The sequence below is a fragment of the Pithys albifrons genome, chromosome 3 (assembly GCF_047495875.1).
Source record: "Pithys albifrons albifrons isolate INPA30051 chromosome 3, PitAlb_v1, whole genome shotgun sequence".
NCBI lineage: Eukaryota > Metazoa > Chordata > Aves > Passeriformes > Thamnophilidae > Pithys > Pithys albifrons.
In genome coordinates, this window is record NC_092460.1 from 90,034,753 (window position 1) to 90,060,063 (window position 25,311).

General features: G+C 39.5%; 1 protein-coding gene across 1 annotated transcript in view; it reads left to right on the forward strand.

Annotated features, from left to right (window-relative positions):
* PHTF2 (putative homeodomain transcription factor 2) overlaps window positions 1-25,311 on the forward strand; it is a 67,001-nt gene that overhangs the window by 1,977 nt on the left and 39,713 nt on the right. Inside the window, exon 2 of the mRNA XM_071552702.1 lies at window positions 12,742-12,818. Within this exon, the coding sequence (XP_071408803.1) occupies window positions 12,774-12,818 (45 nt within the window). The 5' untranslated portion in view covers window positions 12,742-12,773. The remainder of the gene's footprint in view (window positions 1-12,741; window positions 12,819-25,311) is intronic.

Sequence of the window (25,311 nt, forward strand, 5' to 3'; positions counted from 1 at the left end):
AGCCTGAGTCACCTGGAAAAGAATTTGGAAACCTAGTTGCTTTAATTCAATGCTTGTACTAGAATTTTTTTTTCCTTTTGTGTTGTGTGGAATGTGACATACAAATAAATTGTCAGTAATTGTTGGGAACTCCATGGAGCATTTCAAGTATTCTGGTAGAACTGGATTTCTCCAAAAGCAGAATTGGCTCTGCTGGTCTCAAAGAGTTGGTCCCAGATGCTGCTGGGCACTGGTGTGGGTTCTGGGAGAACTCAGACCTGTAGGTGTTGAAACAGGGCACAGGTTATTGGTGTGTGTTAGAAGGGACACAGGTGCGTTAAAGGCTTCAGTCAATGCTGGTTGAGGCAGCTGGGCAGGCAAGGAAGGGCGGAGCGGCCCCTGGAGTTGATCAATGCTGTTCCTGTCACAGCTGGCAGGGGTCACTGGAAAGCAGTGGACATAATTTCTTTCCGAATTCTCCAAAGCTGTGTATGCTGTCCTCCCAGGTTTTTTCTAAATATCATGTCTTGTTTATAGTAGAAATTCTGTTGAAGAAATTTGTTTCTGTTCTTAGGCCCTCTGTAACTGAGAGTGATGACTGTCAAAGATTGGCTTCTTTTTTGGCTGTGAGGGTGTTCTTTTTGTAATAAACAGTGTTGACAGTTTGTGAGTGTTTAGCAAGGCTTTCTAAGGGACAAAGCTTGTACAATTACTTTCTTTGTCTTCTCCCACTTGAGTCACTTCTCAGATGCTGAAACCAAAGTCAATTGCAACTAAGACATTAAGTACCTACAAAATTGACAGATACTTATAAAACTTTTGACAGGTAATGACCCAGATTAGTATTCTCACCCAAAAAAGGGCGGTTATAGTTGAGTCCTTTCATTCAAAAAGCAGCAACTGCTGGCAGTGTGTGTGCTGAGCTGGGAGCCATCCTGGTGCCTGCTGCTTCTGGCCCAGCCAAACAGTGGCTGTTAAATGGGTGGGGGGCAGGAAAAAAATGATGGCTGAGGTGGAGCAGAACAACTGGGAGCCACAGGACACTGGTGAAAACAGACAGACTTAATTGCTTCTGCTCACGAGCAAGGTAGGCCTGTTTTTTCTGTATTTTTTGTTGTTGTTGATTTTTTGTTTATTTTATGAAGGAAACAAAACAAAACTCTTGAAATTAGTCTTTCAGAGGTACTGCTCCCTCTGACTGTTCAAGAACAGCTGACCACCACTTACTCAAAGATAGGTGGCGGTGTGAAAAGTAAGACTTTGAAAGCTTTAAATACCATGTTTTCTCCCTTGAGTTTACTGTGCTGTTATTTATAAAGGTCCTTTTTGGGTGCGGAGGAAATGGTTAACTGCTTGAAGAAATTATATTTGTAAAGAGAACACAAAGTGCTTAATAAATTGACTATAGTGGAGAAAAGGAGTCGTGATTTGGGCTATAATGGATTGTTGTGTAATATTTGGGTATGCTCTACATGTAATCATAGGATAATTTAGTTGAAAGGGGTCATTGGAAGTCATCAGTGCTGTCTAACCCCATCTCAGAGCAGCTTCCAAGTTACAGCAAACGTGTACATATATAGAGATAGCCACTATGTTGTCAAGAAATCTGGAAGCACAGCTTATGTTTGTGGTGTGGGGTTTTTTTGTTGAAGGAAAGGATATCAAAGAGTTCCTGGAGCTATTCTCTTATTACCTAATTTACACGTGGAAAGGGTTTTTTTTTCAAATTTATTTTCCACTGGGAATACTTTTTAAGTGTAACATGTAATGTTCAGCATTTAATTCTTTGCTCGTTGAGGTGGTCTTGGTAGATGAACTCCAGAGAGCCTGGACGGCTTCCTGGAATGAGTCCAAACATAGGATTGAACTCCCATTTGCAAATAATTTGTTGCTCTGTTCTTAAAAAATAAAATGCAATTACAAAGTGGGAGAAGAATATAAAGCAATATCACATCAAATATGAAATCATGCAAGCCTTGCATTTTGGAAGTTGGCCAGCGCCAGATGCTTTTGGGGTTTAGGTGGTTGGCAGATGCCGGCTTGGCAGCTGAACACTCTCGGTGTTGATCTGTCTGAGGGACAGTTTGTTCTGTGTGTTGCTCAGACTCTCCTTGGCATTGGCTTCTGGCCGTGGAGGGGTCGAGTTAAGGGGAGTGTTTGTATGGCCAAATACAGCCCAGGGATCTCTTTGGACGTTTTCTCGCATCCTGGGTTGTGAAGCTTGAGATTCCCTCAGCTGTGTGTTGATTTTTTTTTGTCGTGTTATTGTGTGTTTAAATAGCTGCTTTCCTTTTGAATGAGAGTAAAATCTTGGCTTCAATGACTTCCTGTGGTACTGACTTTAACAGTCTAATTATGTGTTGTAATATAATATTTCTCTGTTAAAAAATTGGCTTTCCTATCCTCTCAGCTCAATTAATGAATGAAGTTCCCTGTATTATTGGAAGCTGTTGTTTTCTTACTCTATTTTCTGCATATTTGTTAAAGTCTCATTTAATGTATTATAATTCCTTATTTTTCTGTTTGTCTATTTCAACAGGAGAATCTTTTAAGTGGTTACTAGTTCATAGCCCTTCTCAGAATACCTCCCTCAGTATTTTAATATTCTTCTTCCAGTAAAATGTGTGTTCCAAATGAGGTTGCACAACCAGTCAACAGAGCTGTACTGCAGTGTTTTCCTTGTCATTCCTCTTTTATTCAGGTGTCTCCGTGTTCTTCTGACTGTAGTATATTGGCTGAAAGAGCTCCCTGAGCTGCCAAAGTTCCTTTCTGGATTTGAGATACCTGTTTTTAAAGCTTTGAGTGGTGTGCATAGTTTGCTTCCCCGCCTTCCCTTATAGATAACATTGTCTTGGTTGATACTGAATTATGTTTGTGTTGCCTGTTCATTGTTAAAGTTGATCCATGTTCTTAAGCTTTGCCAGTTTTAGATTAATTTTCATATAGAAATGTTACTACTTCAGGTTTTCTTCTCTGAGATACAAAAGATAAATATAGCGAGCACTGCTGGACCTATTTACAGAAGCTTAAAATTTAGAATAATAGGACAGGGCTCAGTTCACTCCATTTCAGGACTTAATTTAGGCAGTACTTGGTAAAAACTCTAGTCTACTGGTCCAAATAGGAGGAGAAGAGGAGAGATAATCTGGACTAATTAAGACTGTGTTAATGGTGCTTAAGAAGGGCTTGCAGGGAGAGATCCAGAGTGTGCATGCTGGCTTTGGTCAGAGCTGCCTCAGGACCAGCAGTGGCATCAGTGCTCAGCTTATTCTGCACCCTGTACACTTGTGTAGGTGGTTGCTGTGCCTGCTGCTCGTGTACTCAGTAGTGGCACTCACTTCCTCGGAATTGTCCCCTGTGAGATGGGCTCTGGTGCTGGTAGAAAGTTGAGAGGAGAGCTGGTGACTGTGGTGGTACTGGGTTAGGGTGGTTAAAACCCTTGTGAAGCCTTACTAGGCCATCCTGACCTTTGCCATCGGTTGTGTGGACCTTTCGTGGCTTTAGGAAGCGTTTGCTTCTGCTGGAAGTTCCCTCTGTAAGCTCTGGGAGCCAGAAGGAATGTGGGGCATCTCGGTGTGTTTCTAAGCCAGTCGTGGCTGTCAGTGCCTGATGAAGCTGCAGCGTGATGAGTGTCTGTTCGTCTGTCTAGTAAAAGTCTGATGGTTGGCATACTTAGAAAGTTGGAAGTTGTGTTTTCTGGATGCTCTCATCCTTAAACAGGAGACCTTGGGAAAGATGTAGGCACCAGGGCATGTGGATGCTTTATGAGATCCTGAATATCCACCTCTGTCACTACATAGTGGTCAGGTGCATGAAGGCTGGTGGAACATAGAGACCAGGCTAGGAAGATTTTGTCTCAGTTTAGTTTTGGGATTAGGGCACTTGTGCATGAAGGCAAACAGATTTGTGTGCGCTTTGCCTTAGGCTGACACTGGTGGAAGAGCTCCAGGCCAGTGGTGTGTGATCCAGGGAGCTCCCATGCACCAGAGCAGGTGATCAATGGACTGCTTTGTGCAGTTTGGATGCTGCTGTTAATCTTTCTTATCCAATTAGCCCGTGGCAGTGAGGAATGTTGACCCCAAATTTCGTTGAGTGTTCTGGCTGTTTTTGTTCTGTGGCAGTGTTTGCTTTTCATAGACAACAGTCTATTTAGTAGTCTTTGACACGTTTCCAAAAGCTCTTTGATAGTCCACATGTGTTCTATCACTTGCTCTTGTTTATCAGTTAGCTTGACATGTTCAGAAATACTGATAGACTGAGACACGATCTTCCTTTGCAGAAACTGCTGATTAGACCCTATCAGATGGTCTTTCAGGTATAATGGTGTTCCATTTTTAATGATTGTTTTGAGGATCTTGCCAGATACACATGTAAGGCTTGTTACTCTGCAATTCCTTGCTTGGATGGCTCCAGAGACATTTTAGGGAATAGAGCCTCAGCATTTGCTACTGTGTTCCTGCAGAACAGTGGCTGTTACAAGAGGCAGCAGCTTTTTCTGACAGCTCAGCCTCTTCATGCCTCAGCTGCTCCAAAAACTTGCTGGATAACTATTTGTAGAACATGATGCAAACGTGGTGCTTTAGGAGTGGTTTTCAGCTTCCTGACTGTAGTCATTGAGAAGCCACAACTCTGCTGAGCAGTGCCTGGTGACAGATAAACAAGTCTTCCCAAACACAAGTCAGTATTTCCAGTGAGCAAGATTTATTGGGTTTGCAATCACAAGGAGGAGAACTGGAGCATAGCATTTTATTTCAAGGTGACTACTGTATTTGGTTTGTTGAGTTTTTCTAGTATTTAAGGTGACTGCATATATAAATTAAAAACTTGGTGTTTATAGATATTCTATTCCTTAATGAAGCTGTTACAGTTATAAGAACAATATATACAAGCAATATTTCAGCGATTTCTCAGTATAAGTTTGCAAATGTTTAGTAGGATATGTATGTATGTGTGTAGTATTCAGTAGGAAACCCCCAAGAATTAAGTAGAACAGAACTTGAGACTGACCCTATACTGTGTTTAATATTTTTAAAAGATAGAGCGTTTTCAGAAATGGCTTCTGGATCAGACATGCTAGCAGCAATTACTGTGTTTAGATTGATGGGGATTTTGCAAGTAACTTCTCTTATAGAAGATAAGCAAAATTAACTTGATTATAGTTCTCTTTAAGGGTTTGGATTTATCTACTTCATTAAATAGTAGAGAATGTTTAAATATTAGAAGCTTCTTGCTAATTAATTAATACTGCAGCAGGCTCAAGGGTAAATTGAGTGGTGTAGAATCCTGGACTTCTTTGTACAGAGCCCTTTCCCCCTATTTTTATGATTAAGGTATCCATGAGACTGTGTCATGTCATCTCAAGTGGAGCCACGAACCAGTTATGTAACAAAATGAGGAAATTTGCACATATTTTAAAGCTGAGGGTATAGATCCAGAACTGGCTGCAGCAGTTGCAGCAACTGCACGCAATGTTCTTTTACCAGAACCTGAAATAAATCTCAGAAATCCTGATAGTCAACATTTTGTTGCTATTTCACCCTGTTGTGTAATTCACTGGCAAAACACAAGTATTCCTTGGGAGACAGTTATTTTCTGTGGTACTTTCTTGCTTTAAATGTTGGTGGTTTGCTGTGGAAGTGAAGATGGCTGAGCTGAGTCTACTTCCCATCTGAATCTGAAATCTGTTTCTCACGACAAGCTGTGTCTGAGCTCTTCCTGCCGGGCTCAGAAGTGATAAAGGGCATGAGCTTATAAGGAAGAAAAGATACGCAGTGGCAGAAATGGGATCTGGTGCCGTGGTTTGTGGACAGAATACACGGGCCTGAGAAAGTATCAGTTTTTCAGTACCTGACATCTTACTGGAGGCCCAGGCAGGCATGGACGTGCTGCCGAGTCTGTGTATGTGTCATGATATATGACACGTGTTTAGTACATCTCTGTTCATAAAGAACAGGGCTTGGTGCAGAGCAGTCAGCATAGGAACTGATAGATATTTTATTGTTCATGCTGCTGGCCTGGGAAACTCCTCAAACAAAAAACTCCCCAAATAGACATCTGGGAATGTTCAATTTCTTTTGTTGTCCGTTGTTCGGGGGTGATTGTATTTTGGGTTTTCTGTAGTTTTCCTGGGGTTTTATTTTTGAGGTAGTGTGAAGAGCAAAGTTTGGAAGAGCAGAGTTTGAAAGCTGACTCATCAGCAGCACTTTAGGAATGCTGGTATCCAGTTTTAGCAGAGTTGTGTGTTCCGCGGGGAAATCAAGTATGTTAATTTCCCTTTATTTCCAAACTATTACTACTTGGGAGTGCAAGACAACAGCTTGGGGCGCGGGCTTGGCAGATATGGCAGCAAGAGTACTTTTCATGCTGATTGCTGGATATCGTCCTTAGGTTAGCAGTGTCTGTTGGGTTTTTTTTTAATTTATCTTAAATTTTTTCCTTCCCTTCTGTCTACTCCTGGTTTTCTTGAGCCCAGGTGAAAGGAGGATGATAAAACCTCCACTGAAAGGTGTGAACCTGGGAGTGACAAGTTTCTCATTTGCTTGTATACAATTTGCAATTCTGAAATGCTCTTTTGAGAACAGCGATGCATAGATAAAGTACTTAAAAAGAACAGAGTGCATCTCATAGTATTTGATGTTCCCTTTCAAATAGGAGATGCAGGTTTAATGGCTTACTTGTAATGCACATGGAACAGAAGGCTTCTTGTGGAACATTGCTTCAGGGTTTAATGCTCCTCTTCGTGGCAGTGGCAGAACTCCCGTGGATGTGAGTGTGGGAAGGATGACTCGGGGTGAGTTTAGCGCTGTGTCCGCATTAAGCTGATACCTGCGCTGGTTTGTTACATCATGGCAGGAGTAGCTTTTCAGTCAACAGCCGATGCCGAATGTGACTAAGCTGTTTGTTGGGCTCATTTAAAATTAACGTAAATTCTCAAATAATGTGTGCAATTTCATGATAAAGTTAACTTCCATTTTGATGTTAAACCTTGGAAAATGAGGGGGTTTTTGTCATTAAAATGTTTTTTTAGCTGTGCATGAGCAGATGCAATATTTCAAGAGTTGTTGTGATACAAGTGTTGCTACAAAATAAGCCATGGGCTTTACTATTCTGATTGTCTTTTCTTACTCTACATACCAGGGAATCTTAGTGAAATTACTGAAACTGTGTTAACGGAGGATCTAATATAATGGTAAAACAGTTCTACCACGGCAAGCAGCTGAAACAGGTTCTAGGATTCTCATGGCTTCCTGTAGTAACCTTTTAAAAACTTCCTTTAATTTGCTGTGAAGATAAGTTCTTCTGAGGGTAATTTAAGTCAATGGCGTTTTTAAAAAGTATTTGGGACAAATACCACAGTTTTGCAATTTTACTTCTGATAATGTCTAGAACATACCAACTTAATCACTTTATTGTTACCTAATGAGTGGGAAAAGACATTCAGGTCTTGACTCAACAGCTGGATGGTATCCTGACCATTCAGGTTGGGATTATTATAGAGGAAACAGGTTCCTTGAAATACTTAGTGATTCGCAGTGTTTACAGGCAAGGAAAGCAACTATTTGCCTGTGTGTCCTTGCTTGTGTTGTATTTTTATCTCCTTTTGTTAATTCTCGCTGCTTAGACTTTTATATTCTTCAAAAAATTGACATTTTTTTCTCTGTCACTCTGAGTAACACAATTTTATTCTGGACTTCTGTTAGGGTTCAGATTGCTTTCATTTACTGTAGACTGTCAGTTAGACATATATGCATTCATGTCTGCCCAGGGTTCCAAAACACTGTGGAAATGAGTAAAATTTCTAAATATACTTTGACTTTATTGAAATCCTTTCTTACACAATAAACACTGCAGTGCTGCAGGGCTTGAATGAGCATTCAGCTACCTGAAGACCTCTAAATATAGATTTCTGTGGCTTTTGAGAAACTGCTCATTTGATTGTGAGGTGTAGTGTGTACTTAAAATGGAGTATGATTATGCCCTTAAATGGGAATTAGCTAAGAAACCCCACTTCTGAATAGGGATCACCAAAAGCAGGTAATCCTCTTTTTAGCCTTAAGGAAGTAATGAAGTTTTGATTAAAACTGTTGCTTGTTATTTGTAGCATTAACTCTGGGTTTGATGGAGACGTAACGAACAGCTCTGTTGAATGTTAGAGATGCTGTAATCAAGCTTTTGTATTTGGATGCTCGGTCTAATCTCTGAAGTTGGGAGTATTTTTTTTTTTGCTATTAAGTCTCCAACTAGTTAAGATTAGCTTAATCTTGTGGTAGTTACTCTGCAAAGGCCATTGTACAGCTGAGTGCTTAAGCTGGTCCCTGTCACTGATGCAGATACTTGACACAGAGCAGGAAACAGAGGGCTGGGTTCCCAGAGGATGGAAGGAGCACCAGGCAGAACACACAGCGTTGTGTTGGACTTGTGGATATCTATCAGCTGTTTTGACTTGTTCACTTTCACCCAGTTGATACTGATGTGCTTTAGAGCTCGGCTTGTACAGACTGATTTCAGGATCAATGTCAATATGAGCTGTCAGCTGAGTGACACATTAACCTGTAATGAATATGCAATTCTGAAATTGCTGCAATCCTTAATCTCCAGTCTGAGGTGTTCAGTGAGCTGTGGGCAGATGCAGAGTCTGAGCCAGTGCTGCAGCTGAAGTGCCTTGAATTGTTACCATCCATTTCTCATCCAGATAAGTTAGTGTTAGACCGAGTCTTTTAAATTTATTTAACTCGCCTTCACATCCTTAAACCGCCCCAAACCAAAAAACCAAATCACAGACAAATCCCAGCCCCTGCAGGCAGAAACAGTGCTCAGAAATAATTAATAAGCCTTTTCATCTTTCATTGCGGCGCTGTCTCAGAAATTGTTGTGTATCTCTTGAAGAAAGCATGTGATGTTTCCTTGTAGAGGTATTTTTACTTAGCACACACACTGTTTTGAGACATCCATCCCATGACTTTGTCGTATTTACTTTTGTAAGCATTATATTTGCATTTGTTTATGCAAATGTGTATGCCAATATGCTTTAAATGCCACCAAAACAGACTCTATGGAGGATTTAATGTGGAGAGTTTCTTAAAAATACAAAACCCATGGATAATATAAATAACACATTTGATAGAAATCAAATGAAACTACTAGTTCTGTGATGTAATTATTTTTTGAGGTAAAGGATTTTTGAGTGAATTGGAAAACTACTGCAAACAGAAGTTACTGCCTTTAATTTTCCAATTTTAGCCATATTTGATGCAGTTCAAAGTCTTTGATTCATGAGTTAATGTTGGTTCCCTGAAAAATCAGTGACCTTGGCGGGAGGGACTGAGTTGATGTAGCAGTTGAGGGAAACGTTTCTGTGCAGGTTCAGCACTTCTTTACTGCTGATAGTGAGTTGCTCCAACCTTTTTCTCATCCTGTGATTATGGTGGTAGGAAACAGGGTATATTGTATGTGAGAGGGGGGTCTTGGTTGAAGAGAAGTGAGGAGGAGTTGCAGATCCTCCAAGATGAGGACACAGAAGAGGGGAGGGTGCAAGTGTGATCTGTGTTTGTGGCCCCTTCCTGCACTGGCAGCTCTGTGAGCACTGGTGATGTAGGTCGTGTGGAGAAGGGTCTTATGTCACATTGAGTCTACAGTCCAGTGTAGCAAAGGATTTTGACTAAGTTAAATTGAACAGGCTTTTAAACAAGAAAGTGAATCCTATTGTAAGCTTTGTGTGAGTCAGGAAGAAGGGTGACCAGCCTATGTAGTATGTCTCTGTTGGACTCCTGGCTCTAAGGCATATAAATATTTTTGTATTTATTGTGACAATGAATTCTTAGTAATTGATAGTTGCTTTTAGACAAACAGACTCTATTATCAGAAACAAATAGGACAGAAGCAATTACAGATGTTGACACAGTCATGGCTGCCAGCTTTGAATGACTTGATGTGACTTACATGATGATATTATCAACAGTGGGAAAATTGCAGTGTTTGTTTGCTCAGTTGCACCAGTCATCACTGCTCAGATATTTCTGAAATTTGCAATGACTGAGACATTTCTTGCTCTTGGGTTTTATCTAAAGTTGTGTAGGGTGGCATTTAACTGCCTGATCCTGTCAGATCTCTGAAGCTCAGCAGGGTCAGGCGTGGTCAGTGCTTGGATGGGAGACCTCCTGGCAATACCGGGGGCTGTAGGTTCTAGTCCTGAGGACTTCCCTGTCACTGTCCAAGCTTGCTCGGCCATGGCAGATGAACCTGAGGAGTTAAAGGGTGGGGCCAGTTCCACACACGCTGTGCCTCACCTAAAAAAGCCACTGTTCAGGCTGGAAGGGCACACCCACCTGGGGAGAGCCCTTCCCAAATCTTTGTTCGTGAAGCCCGGCCATGATGAAAGTTGCATAAGATATTGGAGTTGCACTGCTGGAAATCCTAAATACGTTTTTTTATATTTGTTTTCTCTTTTTTGAATAAAAACCCTTTGTGAAACATAGAAATGTATGGCATTATGTTTCTCAGAAATCCTCAGGAGATGGTATAATATCAGTCCATTTGGTGAAGGTTTGTACCATAGTGTATATGATGCATATCCAAGCTAAAGACAGTATCTTTTAAGCAATGGACTGTGTAAAATACAAGTACATCCATCTGCAAGTCAGAGAAGATTGAATGAACAGCTGTCAATATAGAACTGAATCTTTTGGAGGGTCATTTTTTAAATAAGTAGAATCATAGAATGTACTGACTTGGAAGGGTCTCACAAGGATCATCAAGTGCAACTCCTGGCCCTGCACAGGACGACCCCATCTTTGTGGCCCTCCTTTGGACACTTTCTAATAGCTTTATGTCTCTCTTACATTGTGGTTCCCCAAACTGCCCCAGTATTCAAGGTGATGCCGCCCCAGTGCAGAGCAGAGTGGGACAATCCCCTCCCTTAGCTGCCTGGAGATGCTTTGCCTGGTGCCTCCCAGCGCATGGTTGGCTCTTCTGGCTGCAAAGTCAATTTGAGTAGGACCAGGACCCCCAGGTCCCTCCTGTCTGTGCTGCTGCTCTCCAACCTCTCAACCCTTTCCGGGGTTGCCCCATCCAAGATGTAGAATCTGACACTTGGCTTTGTTAAACTTCACCTGGTTGATGATTGCCCAGGCCTCTAATGTGTTGGGGTCTCTCTGCAGGATCTCCCTGTCCTAAAGGAAGTTGACAGCTCCTCCCAATGTAGTATCATTGACAAATTTATTTAGTATTCCTTCCAGTCCTGTGTCCAGGTCATTTATGAAGATGTTGAAGAGGCCTGGGCCAAGGATGGAGCCCTGTGGAGCCCCACCAGTGACCCCCTGCCAGCCTGAAGTCACCCCCTTCACTGTAACTCTCTGTGCCTGACCTGTGAGCCCCTTGCTCACCTGTCCCATGCTGTATTTATCCAGCTGTGTGCTGGACGTTTTGCCCATTTTTCTTTTCAGGAAAGGTCTTGGCAGATGGCTGTGTTGAGAGGGCTTTTGTAGAGGGAGTATTTGTGATTTTTGTACTAACAGCTAGTGTGCTAAAGTAATCTAATAACTGCTTTATTAACTGAATGTTCTGTGATGAGCAACATATATAGTAAACTGTTATGAGTTACTCTAATGCTCAGGCGTTTCATGAAGACACCTAATTTATTGCAGTTTCTGGTTCCATCCCATTTCTTGAATCTCGCATTTTTCTTTGCTTTCCTTATCTGTGCAAACGCTGTAAACAAATGTCTTTAAATCAAAGAGAAAGATAAAGATCACTTTTAATCTTTCACTGTAAAAACTGCCTAGAGGTTAATAATTCTTGTTTCCTTTCAATGAAGAAATACATGGTGTAATGTTACTGTTGATACTGACAATGTTATAAAAGGGGTATTTTTATGAGAAATAAACCCAGAATTATGTTGGTGTGTTTTGTCGGGTTTTGTTTGTTTGTTTTCTAGGAGGTCAGTCTTGTTGCATAGTTTGATGTTTGGGGGCTAAGCTACCCCTCTTCCTCCTTGGCATCAGTGAGGCCACCCTGGGGTGCTGGGTCCAGTTCTGGGCTCCCCAGTATGACAGACACAACCTGAATGCTTTTTATGTTTATTTTCTTTTTTTTTTTCCCCCCGGAAATAACTCTGGCTGATTGCATGAAAAAAACACTTTAAAAATGAATTTTTAAGGTAAAATATTTTTTGAAGGCTGGAAGTTTGGGGTTTTTTTTTTGCATTGTAGAGTAATGACAGTGACATCAGAGATTAACTAATGCTATTGCTATTTGTTACCATTAAAGCAAATGTGCTATTCTTCCTTGGTTTTCATCTTTTGACATAGTTTTATTCTCCTGTTTTCATGAGGGTATTAATTTTATGATTAGTAAAGTTCTAGCACTTTTTTTTCCCCCACAAACATATCTAATAGTCTGTATGAATTTTTCTTGCATTTTATAACAATTATTCCTGGACTTCAGCACACTGTGTTGGGCTAGGAACTCTAGGTTGCTTAATTTATCAGAAAAAAAAAGGCTGCATGTAATACCAATGACAGGTCATCTCCGTGCAGCCTGGGAAGGAAGGGCAGAACTGAGGCTTCTGATGTCCTACAGCAACAGATTTGTGGTTTTTTGTTTGCTTAGAGGAGAAACCCCGAACTCTTACTGAAATAGCAGTGAGGCAATGGGTAAAGTAAACAGAGCTGCTCAGTGCTTTGCAGGTAATGGGAGTGTTTCTGCATTCCCTGCCTTGACCTTCACAGGGAACTGGGAAGTAAATTTGTCTCTCTTTGTTAACAGCCTAAAATGCCTCTGTGACTTCAGTGGAATAAATGGCGTCCAAAGTAACTGATGCTATAGTTTGGTACCAGAAGAAGGTAAGATTTCTTTGTTTTTATTGTGTTTATAAGTCAAGTATAACAAAGATAAAATACTTCTGCATTGCTTGTTAGCATTACATAAGGGTGAGTAGCTTGAAACTCTTCTTATAGAAATGAATTAATATTTAGTGACTGTATCTAAAGAAATGTAATGACTTTTGGTCTATACTGAACTCCTCACTCTTTTGGTTACTTGTGCTATGGAAAAAAGGAAAGAAAATTTTCATTCTTAGGAGTGTGTTAGTTAACATACAGGAGAATGGTCTTTCTATAGCACAGAAAAGAAATTTAAAAATCCTTGTATTTAGGTAGAAAATTAGAATTGAAATGTGTTTTCTGTTAGCAACAAAAAACTGTGTCATCCACACCCAACAGAGATAGGCTTGTGAGTTTTACAAGTCAGGGAAAAAAGGATATGAGGGGGCGAAGAAAAAGCTCTTCTTTGGAGATATACATAATTACAATATTGCCTGATTACTGTATCTTTTGATTCATGTTTGCACATAGAAATGTTGATACATCTTTCTAATTCATGAATTTGACAATTTCAAGTTGTCATATCCTTTTGACAGTAACATGCCAGTTGACTTATTCAGTTAAATTGCTTTTAAAAAGCTGAAAAACTTGCTAAACTTGGAGAGGTGCATCTTTACTAAGACCTAAAATAAGGTGTGATGATGGTGGGGTTTTTTTCCCCTTGGCTCTCAATGTTTTAATAAGTTTCTGTGAGTTATTGTTCTCCTTGAGGGCAGTGGTCCTCAAATGAGAAGTTTGTGTTAACTTCTACACAGCAAGAGTTTATTTCTAGAAATAAGCCAATACTGGTGTGCTTTGCTGAGGTCTTTACAATGGTCAATTAAAGGTACAGATGAAAAAATAGAAAAAAATGAATTTTGCTGACTTAATTTATTGTTCAATTACATATTAAAAATTTGAAAATTCACAAATTGAGGATTTTCTTTTTGTACTATGTACTTTTTACCTTCTTTTATTTAATCTTTGCAAAGAGTATTTTTGTAAAAATATCAGTGGAATACAGTTTCTTGCCTGCAGGTCCAATCCCATGTTTTCAAGGTTTGGAAGATGACTTGTAAAAAAGATTTAATATAACAGAATTCAGTGCAGGATCTCATGGAAAGGGAAAATTATGCTGATTTTACCTGCTTGTGCTCATTCTGTCTTCAATTTAATTCCCTCACTGTAAAGTAATACCAGGATACTGATGGAATTTTCAAGCAGAAGTTGTGTGTGTGTTTGGTCTGGCCAGAACCTCCTTTGTCATGTAGGAGGGGCTGGACATCACATCCTCCTCGTGTCTCTGAGGGTAATTCCATTGCTGATGATGCTCAGGGTTTTAGACAGATCTTTTATGGTATTTAGCTTTATATGTAAGGGGTCCTTTGATGCAAGAAAGAGCCTGCAATGAGTAAATCTTAAATGAAGCTCATACTTGTTATGTGCTTGGGTTTTTTAAATACATGCCTGTTTTCCTGTTGATCACAGAGGAAAAGGAATGCCCTATGTGATATGCTCCAACTTTCCATCCTCCTGGTGTTAGGAAGGTGGGATCTTCTGCTGAAAATCACTGCTGTGATCTCTGCCCAGGGCAGGCCTTCAGCTCCTGATATGAACAGCACGTTCCTCAGTTTTACTTTTCCCAGGCCATGCTCCTAACAGGATTACTCATTATCAGTATGGATCATTCTTTTAACCCTTGTTCTGTCATTTTTTCCGGTGATCTCACACGTGTTTCCATTTTGTTGTTCATAGCAACAACAATATTTCTGCTTGGCCAAAAACCCCACAGTGCCTTTAGGGCAAGGAGTTGTGATGGGGTGACTTCTGTTACTTTGTGAAAACTGAGCTGCCTTCAGGAGGGATAAAGGTCTTGCATAAACCAGAAGTCAGTATTTTCCCTGTGTGGACAAAATTTAATGGCCATCCACATGTGGACTGAGCAATTTATGCTGCTTTCAGTAGGAGGAAGTGGCTGTTAGGAGACAAATGGCATCTCATGGAAATGTTCATGCTAATTAGTTTGTAATTTCTTAGGTACCAGTTATTGAGGGTTGTCCTGGATAAGGCTGATAATCCCAGGGGTTTCTCTAACTTTGCAGTGCAGTCTGATGTGTTCTTGGGAGTATCTATACTTTCATCCATGCCCTTTTAATTGATTTATTTATTTGTTTAAATTTCTTACATGGTACAGCATTTTTTCCCCCATGGATTTCTTGTTTGCACCAAAGATTTCAATTTGGGGAACAAAAAGAGCTGTGCTGATGTTCAGTTGATACCAGACTTTTTCTTTGTCCTTTCTGATACATTTTTTATTATATGATTGCTTATAATGGCAAAATACTGAACTCTGAACTGGTGGTTGTTCACAGTTTTAAATGTTTGTTTCAGTTTTTATTTTAGTTGTTAAAGTTGTTTCACTTGCCTTTTAAATCTACTGATTCATTACAACAGTAACTGAAAGTGGAAAGGGATCAAAACAGCACATTCTGGCTGTAAAGTTTGTTTCTGGAGCAAGAGAGAACCAGGGATATGACTGACCTGTATGATAACATGAGAAAAATAAACTGCTGTCTTGGGGTGATGTTTTCAGATTAATGAATTGGTGTATGAAAGCCCTAAGAAAGAACATTAAGAACTTTTGGTATTTCTAGTCATACATAACTAAGAAAAAAGTATTTAAGTAAGTTGAGGCTATGTAAGAAATGAGCAGATAATTTGCTCCTTGCATTTCTTAGTTTTAAGTTTTATTGTATTTTGTGATATATTTATTTTATGTGTCTCTGCTGAGTTTCAAAGGTGTGTTGGTTTCTCAAACAAGGGACATTTTTATATTTCTTTAATGGAGAGAGTTGAGCAACTGAGCTTTTTCCAACCCTACTTTAGGCAAGTTTTGCAAACAGCATGTTTACTCATGACTCATACTATTGTCTGAAATTGAGCTCCTCACACGGGGATGATTTAGTAATACTCTTAATTGTTTAAAAGGTCAGACCTTTATTATGTAAACTTGTTTTTTTGCTGTGGCAATAGACTTACTCTGCTTTCAGTGCATTGAAGCTCTTGATTACTGTCCTGTAAAAAATACAGTAATCAATTCTGTGTTATTTCAAGTTGGATTGTTCTATTTCAGACAGTGTATTATAGCAGCTTCTTACTTGAGATACAGGATTGCATGGGCAGAGCTTTAGTGCTTCCAGTGGCTGCATTTCCCAGCTGGTACAAAGGCATGAAATCTGCTAGATACAGGTTGGCTCTGTAGGAATAAAACTAAACCTCTGCAGTGGTTCTGGATGCACTGGGGAGTGCAGTGCTGAGATCCTCGTGTGTCAGACAGGGTTTGTCTGGCTTGTTTTCAGCCCTTGGAGCTGCCCTGGTTCTTGCAATAAAAGGGAGTGGCAGTGGTGTCTGCTGCTCTCTGGAAAGGGTCCAGGCAGCTCCCAAGCTACTACTCACATAGATGCACTTTCTTAGTTAATTCCTGGGATTATGTGAATTTACCAGAGTTCTGAATTTGCTTTAGCTTTGTAATGGATTAATTTTATGAAGAAACCCATCATAATGCTTGTTCTGAAAAAAAAATCTGACACTCATAAATTTTAAACTATTTCAATGTCTGGTGGTATATCTTTTGTATGAGTATTGATACTTTATGTACTTGAGGTATTGCCTCCCTAACAGTAACTGATATTAAAAATAATCAAATTCTTAATTTGAAATATTGCTTCTAGTGCTTGCAACTTTTGCATGTATTTCTTATAATACTTTCAAGTTTTATGGATAATTGTAGACATGGAATTGTTGGTCTGGTTTTCAGTTTGGAGACTATGTGTAAATTTAATTTAGCAACTTTCTCATTTTCAGCCTTACAGAAGCCTTGCTGCTAAAATGGGCGACTTTCTTCCTGCAATATTATCAACAAATTTGTGTAATCACGTTGTTCCTTCTCTTGGGGATGGTTGTATGGGAGAGCAAAATGGAACTTAATGAATTGATGCTGAATCCTGCACCTGATTGCATATCAGTTCACTTTGCCAAAGCAGCTTTCCCTGTTTTGGGTGTCCCTTGGGTACGACTTAAAGGGCACCATAAAACAAATGAGATGTTTCCTCTCTCGTGGCTTTAAAGGGCAGAATGAGACTTCTAATGGCTTTGCTTTAAGATCTGTAATACTCAGTGTTTTACAGCTCATCAGTCCAAGATTATACATGCCAATTTAGAAATTAGAATCATGAAAAGGGCATTAATCTCATTCTAGTCCCCCACTGTGGGCAGGGACACCTCCTACCAGACCAGATTGCAGTTTGGTAGTGAAGGCAAAGGCAAAAATGTTGAGTACATCAACCTTCTCCATGTCCTGGGTAATCTCCCGTTTCCTTCCAGAGGGGGCCCACATTTTCCCTGGTATTCCCTGTATCATCAGCAAACCTGTAGAAGTTTTTTGCTGCCCTTGATGTCCCTGTCCAAGTTTAATTCTACCAGGGCTTTAGCTTTCCTAACCTGACCCCTGGCTGCTCAGTCTCTCTGTATTAAGTTAATAAAAGTGGAAATGAAATTGAAATTGTCCTTCCCTGAAACCACCTGATTTCCTTCTTGTCACTGAATTTGTGTCATGCACTGGTGACTCTGGCACCAAAGGCAGTGTTTGCCAAATGGACAGGCTGTATGTCTGTTGTACCTAAAACTTGGGATGCTGAAACTGCATCGGTTTAAAAACGGTGTGCCCTCAAGTGCCAAAACCTGACAAGTGTTAGAGAAAGCACTGAGATAGAAAACATTTATTTTTAGGTAGGTTCCTTCCAGGTTGTGCTGGGATTTGGTATTGAAGTAGTCACATGACCAACCACCTAATGTGGGTTTGCCTTCAGTGCTTTGTTTGGTGACACAAAACTCCCGTTTCTGAATCTTGTGCAAAAGATCACTCAAATTGGTGCTGGGGCTGGACTAAACATTAGGCCTGCCTGTAGGCTCCCATCCCTGCTTTGCCAACTAAATTCATACATTTATTTAGTGAATATGGACATGATTGATCTAGTTTAAACTAAGACTGCAAATCTATAAAGGAGCTGAACCTGTCTCATGGGGGGAGCAATGAAATTAAATCCCCCTGTCCCGAGGGGGGTCTTTGCTTCTTAAATTGTTTCATTAGGCCTTGTCTAATGATAATCTAACATTTTGTTTTCTCTTCCTGATTGATCTTTCAGCCACCTGGATGAATGCAGTGGCACAAGGAAAGTGTGTTGTGGGAAGTGGAAATGATCAGGGACATAAGGGCAGTGCTGTTCTAAAATCCCATTTGGAACACTGGTAAAACTGATGGATTTTCAGTCATCTTCAGGGAATTATACTGAATAATGAGATTGCTACAGTTGTTTTCTTTTCCCAGTTACATCTTAAGGCTGTTTTGTTCTGTGCAATTACATTATTGTAGGGGAAAAAAAGAAGTTGGAGATCTTAAATCCTTAACACTGGGAGAGTAAGTGGGTGTTGTGAGCAATAGTGTAGCCAGTGGGCCAAGGGAAGGGATTATTCCCCTCTGTTCAGCTCTTGTGAGACAGCATCGAGGGTGCTGTGTCCAGCTTTGGGCTGTGAGTGCAAGAAGGGCAATGACATTCCTTGCCAAGTCCAGTGGAGGTCACCAAGGTTGTGTAGGGCTGAAGCATGGGATGTACAGAGAGTTTGAGAGATCTTGGTTTGCTTGGCCTGTGAGAGAGAGGGCAAAAGGGAGCCCTTCCCTGCTCTTGCATCTCCTGCTTTGGAGGCCACAGAGGAAATGGAACCAGGCGCTTCCCAGAGGGTCACAGGGATTGCAGGAGACAAAAGCACAAGTTGAAAAGTGGGAAATTCTGTTCAGATACAAGGATAAAAAGTTACAAGGTAATGTTTGCCAGGCATTAAGGACAGGACCCCAGAAAGGCTGTGAAATTTCTGGTCTTTGGAGAGGTTTGGAACTCTACTGGGTAAGTCCTTGAGTGACCTGATGTAACAGGACCTGCTTTGCACGGGAGGTTGGGTTGGTTACATGACCCCCAGAGGTTCCAATCTCTGCAGTTCTGTGAGGACTTTAGTTTGAAATTTGAAGATGAGCACACGTTGTCATGTGAGATTGTGCTTAATTGCCATTAATTATGGAGATGCAATCTCGTTCAATTTGTGCCTTTTTTTAGGTTTTGCTGGGTAGTCCCCTTGAGCCAAAAGAATGGTATCCCAAGTTACCCCCGTGTCTGGTTTATGTCACTAGGACATAGTTTAGAGTAGGTGTTGGTTGTTCCTGTACACTCATTTCATTTAACCTTCAAGCTGTTTCTAACTATTCTTCTGTATATAGTTTTTTAATGTTTAATTGTGTGACAAAAAAAGATGTTTCTTGTTTTTTTGTAGGTATGCTAAAATCTGTAAACCATTACTCAGGGCAATGAATAAGCACAGCTGACAGATGTTAACAAGAATTAATCTGTAAAGAATAATCCAGAAAAACTATTAATACACAGCTGATAAATGTTTAATTAGCTATTATTGGACTCTGAAAGGGACAGTGTCTCTGAAGGAAGACTTGGTAAAATTATTGTTCAGTGAAATGACTGTAAATACAGGGCTGCTGCAGTGACTGCCAGTGTTTAAGCGGGTCATTAGTTGGCGATTGAAATAATTAAGAATAAATAACTCAACGTTTTGAATTGCTTAATTTTACTCTTAATAATTGGTTTCAGCTCTCTCTCTGGGGCCAAACAAGGAGAAGGGAGAGGAATTATGAAATTTTTTAAGCCAGAACTAACAATTTTGTAGTAGTTACAAATTCAAAGCTCTGCACGTTAGGATATACAGCTTTAATCCCTGCCTTGTCCTTCTCCACTTGACTAAAAGTTACTAAACTGTGTTTTATGGGTGTTCAACTATAATATGGTGATTTCTATCTGTGCTTTATTCGCTAAGTTAGACTTAGCTTAACTTGTCTGGTCTGTATATTCACCATAAACAAAACTGAAAAAACCCCACCACTCTTGAAAATGAATGCCCTCCTGAAAAAAACAATCATCCTAAGAGTAGAAATCTACTGCAACAGAGATAATTATACTACTGAGCTGCTGGAATGTTGCCTTTGTTGCAATGGGGATCAGTTCATCTAAGAAAGAAATGGGTTTTAAAATAACTTGTAATAGTCCTGTTCTGAGTTTTCAGAAAATGAGATGTATTTTAAAAATTATTACCTGTATAGAAATTTTTATCTTGATACCTTAATACTAGAATTGATACATAAAATTATATAGTTATTTTGGTAATGTTGCACTGTAAGAGTTATTAAAGCATATTAGCTAACATTTTAGCACTAATTATTTAATAAGGTGTTAAACTCTTAATTTCATTGGTGGACAGTCCAGGGGAGCAGCTTTGTTTTTTATTTACCAAACTCTGTATCTTGTATCTTTTGGATTTGTAATACCATTGTGATGTGGCTTGTAAAGTGTTTACAGGTTTTAACGCGCAAAGCTTAGCACGCAGGTTTCATTATTGATAAACATTAAAGTTTTAAGATCCAACAGGAAATACTATGTATTCTTAGGATTATAATCTTTGCTAGTCTGCATGGCCATAAATTATAAATGTCTCCTGAAATATTGATCAATTCCATTAGAATCAGAAGGCCCTGTGAGTATTGGGCTACAGGCTGATACCATCACTACATTAGCTTAAAGCGAATATCAGTGTCATTCACAAAGCTCAAATTCAATCTTGATGCACATGTGGCTTGTCGTGGGAAAGGCACTGGGAAGAAATATTACACAGTGTGAAAGCCCTTTCCACTGGGCTTTGTTTGAAATAAAAATTGCTGTGTTTTCAATAGCTTAACTGGTTACTTAGGCTAATTGCTTTTAATGTTGTAAGACCAAACTGCACAGAGGGCAAACAAATCTTGGGTGTATAAAGAAATGTGGTCAAAATGCTTTCTGATGTTTTTGATTGGGAAGGAATAAGTGCAATTACTTTAGATAATTGCAAGAGGTGCACATATCTCTTAAAACCAGAAAATGTTATGAGGAACCTGCACTTAAAAAGGATCTCAAATTTATTTAATCTTCCAATAAAGAGCTGGTTTTATCAGGTGAGTTTAGTTTTACCAAATGCATAATTGTATTGCTTAATATCCTATACCAATTCACAGACATGTTAATAATTTTTTTTGCAATTAATTTCTTGTGAGAACTTTTTTTTTCAAGAAAACTTACTTGAAAGTTTATTGAAAGTTTAATAAGTTGAACCTCTACTTTTCCTTTGTGAAAGAGTTTTCAGTCTTTGCATGTAATCTCATATAACTGAAAATTTTCATGGCTGCTTGAAAAGTGGTTAATTCTGCAAATACATAAAGAAACAGAATTCCTTTCATTTTCTTACTTGGTGATTATTGAGGCATGAGGTCCTGAGAACTGAGCACTTCAGAGGTAACTGATTTGTATAAAATCTTGCAATTGAGGAGCCCTGGGATGCACGGATTAAACTAAGTGTAAATAAAATATCTGCTAGTTTATCTACTTCTGCTGCAGGTGGGTTATCCCACAATTTTTAATATCTGTAGCTTATTATTGGCAAGTTTCCTGCAGCAGGGTTGGGTTGCTGTTGGTGCTTGGTGATAAAAGTTGCATTTACAAATTAGGAAATAGGCTTATCTAACTTTTTGTTCATTTCTTTCCTGCCAAATGATAACAAAAAATGCTTGAGAATACAGTTTTCGATCCTTTTGGATTAGATATTTCATAATTTAAATTAGAATAAACTTCTGTGTAATGAGATTAGAACTGGGATCTTGTGTTGTGTAGTTTGCTTTAAAAAAAGTCCATTGCCAGTTGTAGACTGGACTGATGGATTGAAAGTATCAGTGGCAAACAGTCCTGCACTGTGTCTTGAAGAGATTCTAAAAGCATTTCCTACAGTTGTGTGTGTAAAAATGGGACCATTTTTTTGACTCCTGTGTGTGGTACTTTAATTCTCTCTGGAGGACGCTGCAGAACTCGCAGCTGTAATGGATGAGACTGGGGCAGGGTTGGTGGGTTCAGGAGTGTGTCAGTGCTGGAGCTGATCAGGCATTTCTGTTGGGACAATTCCAGACAGGGCAGAGTGAGGGCCTGCTGGGGAGCCCTGGGGGCTTTGGATATTGAGGGAAGCCTTGCTTTGATCAAGTTTTGTGTATATTTAAATTCTCCAGGTTCCAATCTGATCTTACCTCTGGAAGGTAGTTCCTTCCTTTTATTTTCCTTTAGATCTTAATTTCTTTGGCACTGTTAAATGCTAGACTTCTTTTCAGTGTCCTGTGGGTATCTACAATTGTAAAGAATTGCATGAACAGCCAAGAGCTAGAGCCTAAATTTGAGTTAGATTTACACTGGATTTAACATGAAATAATTCAAATGCAAATACTCTTTCGAAGATGGAATGGGCTGCTGCTCTCAATAACTTAAACTGGGAATATTTGCTATTATTAACTTACATTCTTCAATTAATTCACAAATTATGTTCTTGATTAAATTCATACAGATGTCTAGCACTTCTGGTAATCATTATATGTTGCAATTTTAGTTTTATGTAAGTGAAAAACACTTTTCAATAAATTCTGCAAAACGCATTTCACAAACTCTAAACTCTTGCCTTGTTTCAGTAGCAGTGGTTCTACCTATTTTTGCTGAATGTGGGAAATGAAGTATGCCAGTATCCAGTATGCTGCTTCAGAATAATGGCTTTGTTCTCATGTGTGTTCTTGAAAGAGAATTACAGAGGGATGACTTTGCAGATGGCGAGAAGGGAAATGGAGTATCAGATCTGCAGTGGATGTGCTAAATGGCACGAATGCCTGCTCCCTTTTAAAACTGTGTTAAAACACAAAGAGGTGATATTAGGCAGATTAAAAAAGAAAACCCAGTCAAAAAACCCCCCAGCATTGTGAGAGACTATAATGGTACTCACAGTCTGTAATTCTCTAGCTGGTCTCAGTTTGCATCAGAGCGCCTTCACTTAATAGTCCTGTGCTCAGATTTTAATCACAGAAGTTGGTCAGAGGTCATCCTCTCCTCCAATAAAAGTTGTAAAACTTTGTATGCTCTAAAGGAGTTTTTGGCTCTTTTATTTTACCTGCTGCTGGAAGAATTGGTTTATGGGGCAACTTGGAATGAAGAAAAATGAGTGGCAAAATCCCTACTTCTTGTCTTTATGTGGAGATGGAAGCTGTGCTAGCACCTAGGGAGGGAAAAGAAGTACTTGAAGGAAAATATAAACTAAGTCAGATCTTAAATCAGTCAATATCCTTGCCTTAGATGTCTTCTGGAACCAGTGTTTCCCAGAATTCCTCCCACAAAAGGTTTGTTATTTGTCTAAAAGAGGAATGCTCTTTTAAAGGATTTCAACTCTACACCAGTTTCAGCTATGAATGGAGTTAGGAATAGAGTTTGCTTTGCAGCTTTATTGGCACAAAGGCTTCCTTCCACATTTGGTTCTTGCATAACAGAGAGGGACACACACTTGCATCCCCTTCTCTGTCCTCGTAGAAAGATTTTTTTTTTTGAAGTGGGGAGGACACAATATTTTGCAGAACAAAAATTTCACTTGGGGCTCTTAGCAAATTTAATGAAAACCAGGAAGGCTTGAAAATTAGTTTGAAATGTGTTTAGAGAAAAAGCCAGAACAATTAAATATAAATGCCAGGGTGGAACGGTTATTCAATATATTGACTTTTTAATTGCTGGCTGTTATCCAGGTGGAATTATCTCTTGAACTTCCTTTGATTTAATTACTTTAATTGTAGCAAGTGCTTAATTCTGCCCAGTGCAGTGCCTGACTCCCTCGTTATTTTCCACAGCCTCTCTTTTTTTTTTTCCAAGTGAGAGGTGTAAAATATTTATTATTACCAAATAGCCAGTAGATATTTTCCCCTCCAAAGTTTTAAAATAGTAAACTGTAGAAATTGTTTAGCTCTTATGAATGGGCAATAATATATAAATATGAGAATAGGTAATTCAGTGAACTGTTCTCATTTTGACTTTTAGATGTGGTTTGAGCTTTACCACTCTTAAATTAGAGTTTTATTATTATTTCCCACTGGTTGGTTTGGAGGCACTGGGAGATGCCTTTAGATTTCTGTGTTTCTGAGTGTTTTGCCTGCTGGCTTCGCTGGATATGTTTTTGCATTTATGTTGGGTCCTTGGTTTAGAGATCCTTTTCAACCAAGAATGACTTTTTTTTCTTTTGTAACATCTAAATTAATGTTAAAGGCTGAAATGGTAAAAGTGCAATTGGAACAATGTTTTCTGGTACAAGGTGTGTACACTTGTGCTCAGGTCCTTTGCGTGTCGCAGTTGTGAACTGGAAGGAGTCAAACCCTTGCAGTAACACTGGATTTGAGCAGGTTGGCCCAAATGAGGGGAGTTGTTGCTCTGGCCCCTCTGTTGGGTGTCTCACTGAGCTGCTGGTATCAGCTCTGCAGGTTAGTAAAGGATGTTTGAGTCTCAGGAACTGTCTCTCTCCCTCATGACCTAAAAGTGATCTTGCACTTACCGGTTCAGTTTATGATCTCTATCAAACCCACATTCCAGTACTGTGTGTGCACATTTGTGCACGTGATTTGTGTGTCTGGGTAGAACTGCTGGGAATGCAAGGCTTTAAAATTGCCAGAGTAAATGAGATCATTACTGAATATTACCTAGAAATACTATTTGTGCAGAGTTCAAAGCAATCTGATGATCTTTGATAACCTATCAGGGAACTTGGATAAATTGTTTCAGATATTGACTTATCCTTGTCACTATGTTACTTGGGAATTTCCTGAAGTTTAATGTCCTTCAAAATACTTGGCAGTCATAGAGTGGCTCTCTTGGATCAGCGAGTGCATGGGAATTTCTTCAGTTAAGTATTGCTTGCTGTATTGGTGGTTATTTAAAATAACAGAACCCATCAAAACTGGTCTCGGTGCTCAGGTCTATGTGCTGGTTTTGGCCGGGATAGATTTAGTTTTCTTCATAGTGGCTGCTCTGGGGCTGTGTGTGAGCAGCTCTGTGGTGCCTGGTTGCTGCCTGGGGTTAAAGCTCAACAATCTATGGTCCTGCTTTTACAGACACATGGTTTTCTCCAACACTGTGGTGAGGTTAGAGCCTGGGAAAAAACACTTCCTTTTTATGTCAGTTTTGTGGCTCAAACCTGCTCACTTTTAATAAAATGAAGTTTAGATAAGTTTCATGAATAAATAAACTAGCAGCTAAATGAGAGTGAACAAGTTTGGGAATAGGGCTACCAGAAACACATTTTCATCAGGGCTTTGGTGGGAAAAGGACAGTTTTCTGATATTCTTTGAGTTTCCCCTGACCTATAATCTAGTTGATTGTCAGCTTGACCCATAGATCTGTTGCTGTGTGTTCTTAAGAGATAACACTAAAGATCACGTAGCTGTACAAGTGAGTGAAATGAAATGAGAGTTATAGATGGAGATGGTTTTAAA